The 10664-nt window shown below is 31.0% G+C and overlaps 2 protein-coding genes across 2 annotated transcripts in view; both read left to right on the plus strand.

Moving 5' to 3' along the window:
• Positions 1-1725: 1725 nt before the first annotated feature.
• On the plus strand, positions 1726-6203 carry LOC103308670 (odorant receptor 2a-like). The gene is made up of 6 exons (XM_016802461.2): positions 1726-2538; positions 3417-3504; positions 3952-4051; positions 4967-5086; positions 5165-5323; positions 5565-6203. The coding sequence occupies exons 1-6, from the start codon at positions 1797-1799 to the stop codon at positions 5616-5618; spliced, it is 1263 nt and encodes a 420-aa protein (XP_016657950.2). The 5' UTR covers positions 1726-1796; the 3' UTR covers positions 5619-6203.
• A 2060-nt stretch (positions 6204-8263) lies between these two features.
• The window catches only part of LOC100572802, an 18129-nt gene continuing 15728 nt past the window's right edge, over positions 8264-10664 (plus strand). Inside the window, exon 1 of the mRNA XM_029486188.1 lies at positions 8264-8339. Within this exon, the coding sequence (XP_029342048.1) occupies positions 8338-8339 (2 nt within the window). The 5' untranslated portion in view covers positions 8264-8337. The remainder of the gene's footprint in view (positions 8340-10664) is intronic.

Here is a 10664-nt window from a genome sequence, read left to right on the forward strand (position 1 = left end):
GTACAATAGTTCTAAACATAATACACATAAGATAAAATGTGAGCAGTTCTTATCTCTGTTACCTATATAATCTTCTAATATGTAAAAATATGAATGTTTGTTTGTTCTTCCTCTATAGATTCAAAAACTACTGGACCGTTTTCAATAAGAATAATATCAAAAGACTCATTGAGACTAAGAAATGGTTTGTATCTTGGTTTTTCAACCCACATAGCTCGCTATAGGGTGGCTCATAGATGCATTTTGTTTCGGCTCACTAAAATCAAATAATTTATTGTTTATACATAGCCATTGCCCGTTGATTACAGATAATATAATAGTTATTATGATTGAATATTATAAAGTAGTTTTTTGCTGTATTACATTTTGTCATTTATTTTAATAAAGCTATTCTATATAAATGTAAAATTGAGTAACAGATATTATAAATATATAAAAGACAAAGTGTACCAATGGTGGAGGTTTATATACTAAAAAAAAAATTGATTTTAATAAAAAAACAACTGCGAATTTTTGTCAGAAGTAAAAAGGATACGATATATAGATGATAGGTTAGAACAAATAGTCAGCTAATATAACTGATATCTATTATTATGTAGGTATATATAAATTGCACATACAAAAATCCACAATTTTTAACGAATTAGGACACCTCCAGGCTCCTTTTTTCAATAATGCAGTTAATCGAAATCGGAATTTCGGAATTTTTAAATATACTTGATGACCATAATTTAAAAATCTTGAGAGGACCTCAAGTAGAGATATAAACTCCTGATTTTCATACGCCCCCTCTCCCTTCTATAGTAAACTATTTAGCAGATCATTTTTCTGAAAATGTTTTTTTATCGGAATCAAAATTTGTACAAGTTATTTTTTAGTTATTTAGCTTTTTTTACCTACTAAGAATAGTAGGTATAATAGTGAGTAAGACATGGGGAAGGTGATTTCAAAATTTTAGTGATTAATAATAGTCCACCAGCATTAATAATTTTCAGTTCAAATATATAAATACTTGATCTAATATTACGTATATTTGATATTTTTGTAAAACCATTTTTAGAACTATTTTTCTTAGTACAAAGTTCACTCATATTTAAATAGTTAAAAACTAATCGTTTAAATTTTAAATTAGGTGATCAACGTTTTCAAACGAATTATTCACTGAATATTTTACAGTAAAAAAAAAAATGTTTTCATTTTAAAAACAGAAGTGTGTATTGACCCAGAACACTCCTTAAATAGAACAAACAAATTCAAGAATTTAAAAAAAAGATATTTAACTAATTTAAGTTGATATATTTAAAATTTCCAAAAATCGTAATTCGAAGAAATTAATTACTAAAGGAAAATGGTGTTGCGCATATTTGGTGAATCACCCTTTACATCTTCATATATAATGCCTTTGATTACAGATTATAATACTTATATGACCAGTATAGTATATATGGCATGATCTAAAAATTTAGAAAAAAATGTAAGATATCAAATTGTGTTAATTACATAAAAATAATATTTACGGGTAAAATGAAGTGGTTTTGTACGAAACAAACAATGTATTTTGGAATGTAATACAAAGTTAAATATAATTTTCGAACTCAATGCGTACGAAGTAATCAAAAAAATATAAACAAATAATTAATAATTATTATTTAACATATAAATTAAATTAGTTAAATTAAATAGGTGGTACGATTTCTTTCATAACTGTCCACGGGCAACGCTGCGGGTAATTCAGCTATAGTGGATAATATAATAATATAGACAAGCGGCGTTTCCATCTTCATTGCCTGTCCGTCATGCGGTCATCGTCAGCGACGGTAGTGGATGTGATGCTGTTCAAGGCCATCGGGCTGTACCAGCTGCTGTGCCCGGCCGACCGTGGCGGTTACAGCGTCCGGTCCAGGCGCGCGCTGATGACGGCACTCGGCCTATCGTTCGCGTTGCACTCATTCCAGGTGCCCTATCTGTACTACGCGCTCAACGACCTGCAGCGGTTCGCGTACATGGCCGCCGTCATCATATACGGCATGATGTGCTCGTTCAAGGGTTATGTACTGGTGACCAATGCGGACCGTCTGTGGTTGGTGCTGAACGCGGCCGATTACGGGTACACCGGGTGCGGGCACCGCGACCCGTCCAGGCTGCGCCGTTGCCGGGCCACGCTGTCCGCGTTGCTCCGCACGTTCGTCGCGCTCAGCTACGGCACGCTGATCGTGTGGATCGTGCTGCCGTTTTTCGTCGATGAGTACACGGGCATCACCAACTCGGACGGCACCGTCACTCGGTACCGCACCACCATCCACAACATGCAGTACCCAATACCGTTGGCCGTGTACAACTCGCGTCCTGTCTGGGCGCTCATCTACGTCACCGAGTTGTACGTGTGCATCGTCAACGTGTTCATATGGTCGCTGTTTGACTGCTACCTGGTCACCATGTGTTTTGTACTCAACGCCCAGTTCCACACCATGTCGGCCGGTTACGGAACGCTCGGAATTCGTCGCACCGGGTCCTCTCCACCGGACACGACCTTTGCGGGTACCTCACATGGCTATAAACGCCCTGTTTGTTATCGTATTAGTATTTGATCTTGCCGTTGTCGTTGTTGTGGTTGTTGTTTAATCAGGCCTCAATGCCTCATACTACCAAACCTATTAGCTTGTTGAAGCCATTTCATCATTATAGGTCGTTAAAATGTTTTTATTATATAAGTAAGCAAAAAATTCAAGTTGTAGGTAATACTAATTATGAAATAAATACCTACTCATCACCATTAATTAGGTACTTGGGTATAAAAAAGATGGACAAGTGGGTACCGGTCTACTATACAGTAGGTGTCTAAGTGGGTCACTATAATGCAAGGGTCGCAATTGACGTAGCGTGACTGATTGTAGCCATCGCGCCACACCAAGGCACTACTTAAAATATTATTTTCTTACTAAAATTAATAAAAAGAAAATTAATAGTTTATCACAAAAATTGATTGTTAGTAATTTAACAATTGACAATTAATTATAAAGAAATACATAACCACTGTCGATCGCCATGAGACAATTATATTACCACACAGGGTTAACATTTGTATTGAGTCAGTTTCATTGGTATTGTCACGCGATTTCGTCCATAATAATATAGGTAAATATTTTAATTTTTAATATTTATAGTTTTTTTCAATACTACATAATGCCTATAGACATTTCTGTTACCAAATCTGTTTTTCAACAATAAATTATTATAGTAACATTATATATTACAGTATACTACAGGTATACAATATAATATCGTGTAAAATACAAGTAAATAACCTACAAATACTGAAATACCTATCTACCTATCAGTATTAGGTAGGTACCCTAATAATTTATAATTCTTTAGCATATTACTAATAGTAAGTATGTTCAAATTATAATGCGCAGGTGTTCGTCGAATAAAATTTGATGAAATAGAATCGAATCATTACAGCGATTTGATCAGTCACATACAGGACAATCAAAATTTAATCAAGTAAGCATACGATTAAAAGTAGGTACATATTATAATTTATAAGTATTTATACCATGAACTTATCTAAGGCACCTAGGTACCTACGTCCGTATTGAATTATATATTATAACATGTTATAATAATATTTCATATAAATTGATGATACTAATTACCTATTTAATATTTGCTACGTTTTTGACGAAAATTAGATGAACTTGTTGTACTATTAATATAAGCCAATATTAATACTAATCAATTATAAAATATTCTTATAAAAATAAAGACACGTCTTCTCCACTAAGTATCCTTAAAATATCCTTATTCGCATATGCAATGTATTATCATTGAGTTCAAATTAAACACAACCTTTACACAGTAATTTACTCAATAACGAAGTACGCTCTAAACTTACTGCCATACTTCCCCGCATTTGTTTACTTAATTGAATTTACATTTTTATACTTTTAGGATGTTTGACGTATTTTTTGAAGTCGTTCGACCCGTTGTCCTAGTCCAGATTGCCAACGGTTCATATTCAGTAATATCGTTAATATTCCTCACCGCACTGGTAAGCGTTTACTTACAAAATATTATGCTAACACCCAGCGAATAGATCAGTGCTTTTCCACCTTGATTTCACGACAAAACTCTAATATTTAGAATTCAAATCCATAAAAATGGTGACACGCCACACACTTAAAACGGTCAATAGATTTTTGAAAAAGTAACATTTATAAACCTATATGGCTATATGGCTACATGATTACATGAACATTGAGAAGGAGACTATCTTAACAATTGTTTTTCTTATGTGTGTTTTTTACCACCACGTATCACGTCATAAATCATAATGCCATAATAATGTCGTATATTTATACTTTGAATACGAACAATATAAATAAACAATTATTTTTGAAACACTGGACCAGGTCCTAGTCATATACGGTCGTGTTTCGATAACTCGAAAACCTAGATAACTCGAATATTTTTCTTGCCCTTAGAATATTTATAAGTTGTATTTTAGGTATGCAAATCGAAAAATACATAATTAGAATTTATTTTCATTCCCCTCGAGATTCGAAAATCGACTGTAGATGATTATTATAATTAGGTATTTAGGTACTAGTTAAAAATCTATCAACTTACTATCTACAATCTTCATTTGAAAGGTAATTTATTTATAAATATGTATTCAACGGTTATTTTGATTACGCCTCAGTCTGACTTAGTCTAACATGGAGACTAGTTAAGACTGTGATTGGTTCTGTTTCGTTACAATAAAGGTTAGGTGACTATAATGTACAAATACTGTTTGCACACTTAGCTTTAAATTAATATTTTACTTGAAAACGGTTTATGTGCGATGTGCGCAATACCTTATTATTTACTTAGTCGTTGTCAGTAGTTGTTAATGTAAAGAGAAGATAATATTGTTTCTTTTATTAAATTTCACTATAGATATTTTCTATTTTTTACTATTCAGATGTATCTCATGGGTGTTCCAGTTCTATCAGCAGCGTTTTTAAAATTTATTTGTGGGTTAATATCGCTTACTATTGAACTCTTTATTTTTTGTTACGGATTCAACCACATTGAAACTGCGGTAAGATAATTACAATTTTTCTCACCAACAATGATGATGTTTATAATATTAATCTCTTTAATTTTGAGCTGTCCACAGAAATCTGTATTAAATTTCGGAATATACAGTAGCAATTGGACTGAAATGGATTTGACATTTAAAAAGACTATGTTGTTGACTATGAAGATGAATTCCTCCCATAAACGAGCGATGAAAGTTTCGCCTAATTCTGCCGTCGGCCTGGAAATGTTTGCCAGAGTAGGTGTTACCGTATTATAATATTATATTGATTTTTTTTTTTAAATTGTATGTATTAGTATTTATATGTATATTAATATGTGTATAATATTTTGATACCACATTTGTGTGCTACATAGAGTACATAATAATTTATAGAAAATAAAAAATTGGGGATTTTAACTGAATTCATATAACTCTGGGTTAGAATTAAATTTTAATATCAACTAAACATAATATAATTATGATTGATAATTTTCAGGTGATGAACATGTCATACTCAACAGTTTCCGTGTTACTAAATTCAAGATCTTAAAAAACATAGTTCAGAATATGAATTATCAAACAATGAATTTAATATTAGATTTGTATTTATTGGTTTGATTAAAATGTATGTATATTTTAATAAGTAGGTACTTAAATTATATTTTTAGTTGATGCTTGGGCAAAATGTCTACTATGATCAAAATAATTATAAGCTATCCATAGTCATACTTACTATTTGCATACTATTGAAAAATTGTATAAGTTTCAGAATGTAATAGTTGTGTTGTATACAACATACGTGGAAATCATGGGTTTGTTATAGATCATAGAAAATTGGGTTTTATTTTTTTTATCTTTAGCCCGGCAACTATGGCTATTAGCTATTGCAGAGATTACAGTTGGTACAGTTAGTAAGGTGTGGTTGAAACTGTAGGTTAGCAACACGTGTATGCAAGATTTTTGCCACCACGAACTCGGGTGGTCATCCATCCAGGAGCTAGTGACAGCAGACGTTGCATGATTAATTGCAGGCACCAGACCGCGCCAAGCCACAGAAAATTGCTTACTATTTATAATATATTGAACAATTTTTTAGTGATGATAATACATTTTTTATTTTTTTCTATTGATCTGAATTAAAATTTTGGCTATTATATGGCCATTGGTTACACTTTTAATTTATATATTTGTTTTTTTTTTTTCACAAATGACAATATACCTATTTTGTATAACACATTAATTTATCTCATACAAATTAACGTTTAGATATTGTCTTCTGGATTTGGTCCGAGTGAGACATTTAAATGGTGTTGTGGCATAAACAATATTTTTAAAAGGGAAAGGGCAGTAAGAAAACCTTTAGTTTATATTGTTTGCACTACTGACACTATTGTATACTTGTTATGTGACCAGATAATATAATATATTACATATTATATCCTACAAAATACAAATTGAAATAAATAAAACTGTTACAGCCTGTTTTTATTATTATTATTGACATTTATTATATCCCAATCTAAAACGTGGCAAATATTTCTTTTTTTTTAATGTTATATTTGACAAAAATTTAAAATACAGCCAACGTGTCACAAACAAGAGTATTTTTTTTTGCTGTAAGGAATCCTTGAGTAAACCTAATGTACCTACCCTTTCCGTAATCTATTCAATGCAGATAATAATTTATTATCATCACTATTGGTTATTTATATTTATTATTGAATAATATTTTATTCAGTTTTGCTATGTACCTACCTACCAATAATAGCCGTTTAATGGCGAGTAACAATAATTGTTGTACAAAGTACCTAGTTAGTTAATATTATAATAAATTTCAGTAGTTTAACTAATGTGTAGATTTCAATAATAAAAACACAAGTTTACTGATTTATGATCTTCAAAGACTGTAGGTAATACTCAATCAAAAATGTTTTTTCGATATTAGTTTCTACAACATATTTGTGATCATTATTGTATAATATAATATAATATATATTATAATATATATAGATTTTTTAAAATCTTTTACTTACAATAAATGAATAAACTGTACGACTGCATTAAATAATTATTAGTTTTACGACAAATAATATTTTAACTTACCAGCAATATTTTGTATTACATTATAATCGTTTATATATCATGGAGTACGGAACAACACTTAGCCAACAACATAAATGGCATGGTAATAATAATAATATTTTATATTATCGTCAATCGTATGCGTGGAAAAAAAAAATAATAATAACCAAATCACTAACGCACATACCTATACCTACATTATAATATTGTATTTCCACTAAATGCGGTAAAGAAATCGTGTTTTACAAAATAAAGATTGCGTGTTGAGAATACGATTAAGTATTAAAATCGTCCCAGGGATCAAAAATAAAATACGTATACCGAAGTGCCTATATAATATTAATAACTCTATCGCGTTTTCTGACATGCACAATAATATGGTTTCGGAAAAAATAAATAAATACACATTTCATAATATTACCAATACAAGGTGATTCGCCAAGCATGCTCACTCCTGTTTTCCCTTTAAAACGATTTTATTGAAATTCTGATTTTTGGAATTTTTAAATATACTTAGGTAGGTACTTATAAAGATCATATTTTTAAATTCTTGAGATTTCTTATACGTCTATAGAGTATCCTGTAGCGATATAAACTAAACTTTTTTTTTAAATAAAACATCCCCCCCCCCCCACTTATTTTACCATAAACTATTTAGTGGAGAAAATGTTGATACCTAATTCAAAATTTGAACGATTAGTTCTCAGTTTCTTAAATTGTCTATACTAAAGACAATAATAGTCCACAACAATGGATTAGCAAAAATATAAAATAGATGTAATTTTGAATCTAGTTGTACCTATTTATTATACTATAGCCCCTATAGGTGATACTGGGCTTGATTGATGAATCACCCCGTATATTACATTTAAGACCCCAGTATCCGCTAGCCTAATGCTCTACGTAAATTTTTAAAATGTGTAGGTACTACCTGCCTGTGTTATATTATGTACGCCCACTATACTGCACTGGACTATAGTGCAATAAAATAATTGCATAGGTGCCATAAGGTATAGTAACACAAGGGCAGAGAGGGTCATGTTTGCGGTCAATAGTAAATTGTTGTTTAGCGTATTGTGCACACACATTATTATTATCATTCACGTAAAGTCCTTTCGATAGACAGATACGCCGCTGAGACTATAATATAAACTCGTGCAAGACACACATAGACAGCGGAGCATAAAATGTAAGTTTTGTTTTTCACATTGGCTGTCCAAATAGACAAATCAAAATTACATTTGAATGAAATAAGTCAAAAATATATTATATATTTATATACCTAACTACTATTTAGCAACTTGTTAATACGACATGATATGGCCACTAAGGTATAAGTCGTTTGTTGGATCGCGTCATTAGATTTCCGCTTTGTATTTGATAACCTTTGTGGACAGGAATTTCACACTGAGTATAGTATAATATAACATATTACAGTAGTCACTCAAAAATTCGAACCTCAATAATTCGAAAAACTTCATAAATCCAACTAAATGCTGAGTCCCCTGAGAAAACCTCTATAATTAGAAGAAAATACGTATGTGTTCCAGTCCCCTCGATGATTCGAAATGTCTGTCGGTGGGACACACACTACAATTCGAATTTTTTTCCACGAACCTCTATAATTCGAATTTCCTTAAACGTGATTATAATATGTAAGTTAATATGTATGTACATATAAAGATTATGTACAATCTATTTGAAGTACTCGTAATGAAACTAATAACGACGGTGGTTAAATAATATTATCGTAGTTTATACATGTTATCGTACCTTACCTACCTGATCTAAATTTTAATATGTATAATATATAATAAATAAATGTCAAAATAAATGTAATATACACATACAATTATTTTTTTTTACCTTTTTTTAATTAGAATTAATTTATTTCCCTCGATTATTCGAACACTCGGTAAATCGAAAACCTCTATAAATTGAATTTTTAACTAGGTCCTCTGAATTTCGAATTATCGAGTGACTACTGTTGTAGGTCTTTATAGACTACCCCAAACAAACAAACTATTTTTACTCTTTTTAATATTAGTATTCTTAGTAGTTTATTCTAATTATAATAGTACCTAATTTATATACCTAACCAATAGCAATAATCAGAGACGGTGGAATAATGGGGATTTGATAAAATGTACCTATTATTTCCATACATTGTATTCTTATTTTATATAATTCGACTGTATTACATACGGATATTTATAATACAATTTAAGTTAGGTATCCTTTTTTTAAAACTATCACTTTTTTTTATAAGGTATTCGAGTTGATTTTAATTTATTAGCAAATGACAAGTGTCAATTTTCATGTTTCTCGGTAACAAATAACCAGATAACTTGAATTTATAAAAGTTATTAGTTTTAAGTTAAAGTAAAACAATGAAGTGTAACAATGTAAATAAATAAATTGATGATTTGTATTTTTTCTTATTCTTATTAAATAAAGGTATTGTTGTGCGTTAATTTAACCTACTTATAATAAATTAAATTTCCTTAAGTTATTTTTAATTTACAGAAGACAACATTTCACCGTTTGATCTCCTACAATATAAGTTAATAATTAATTTTTTTCATTTTGTATAAATACCTATGTACTTTCGCGGAAGTATTGCGAAAGCATTTCCCGCGGCGCCGTCGGTTCAAAACGAAAAAAAAAAAAAAAAAAATACCTGTGTACTTACTAATTATTATATGACAACAATTTGTTGAAATGGGTGGCATTTTTTTTAATTGCACGGGGTGACAAAATACTTAGCGCCGGCCTTAACAATAATTTAGATAAACAAAAGACATTTTCTTTTTTCGTAAGCAGGAAAAAAATTAAGTGTGAGCTACCCTTTAGCTACCCATAGAAGTTGAAAAATAAGGTCCGTGAAGTAAGTAGTACAATGTCAACATTTTGACTCCAAATTTTGTAAATAATTTGTAAGTCATTTGTAAGTATTTGTAAGCACAATTTGGTAATTTGTAAGTACAGCCGTTTTCAATTATCCTTAAAAGTTTAAATCACGGCTAACTTCCGCGAAACTTGGCCGTTTTGGCATTTCAAAGCTTTTGACTGTTCCAAATCGTCAAGGGCAATTTTTAAGTGTTTGTAAGCACGAATTAAAAATTTGTAAGTCACCCCTTCCTTAATCATCCCTGAAAGGAAGTTGGCCGTGCTTTGTCGAGCTTTTCGAACTTTGACTGTGCCAAATCGTCAAGGGCAATTTGTAAGTATTTGTCAGCCTGAATTTAGAATTTGTAAGTCACTCCTTCCTTAACTATCCCTGAAAGGAAGTTGGCCGTGATTTGTCGAGCTTTTTGAACTTTGACTGTGCCAAATCGTCAAGGGCAATTTGTAAGTATTTGTAAGCCCGAATTTAGTATTTGTAAGTCATCCCTTCCTTATTTTTTCCCAAAAAGAAGTTGGCCTTGCTATGTCGAGCTTTTTTAACTTTGAATGTTCCAAATCATCCTGCGCAATTTGTAAGTATTTGTAAACCCGAATTTAGAATTTGTCA

Source organism: Acyrthosiphon pisum, chromosome A1 (genome assembly GCF_005508785.2).
Source record: "Acyrthosiphon pisum isolate AL4f chromosome A1, pea_aphid_22Mar2018_4r6ur, whole genome shotgun sequence".
In the NCBI taxonomy this organism is placed as follows: Eukaryota; Metazoa; Arthropoda; class Insecta; order Hemiptera; family Aphididae; genus Acyrthosiphon; species Acyrthosiphon pisum.

Excerpts from the sequence above, each read along its gene's own strand:
- LOC103308670 (XM_016802461.2), top strand. The coding sequence starts at position 1,797 with ATGCGGTCATCGTCAGCGACGGTAGTGGATGTGATGCTGTTCAAGGCC. Across the intron at positions 3,505-3,951 it reads GACAATCAAAATTTAATCAA|GATGTTTGACGTATTTTTTG; the intron begins GTAAGCATACGA and ends TTATACTTTTAG. Across the intron at positions 4,052-4,966 it reads TAATATTCCTCACCGCACTG|ATGTATCTCATGGGTGTTCC; the intron begins GTAAGCGTTTAC and ends TTTACTATTCAG.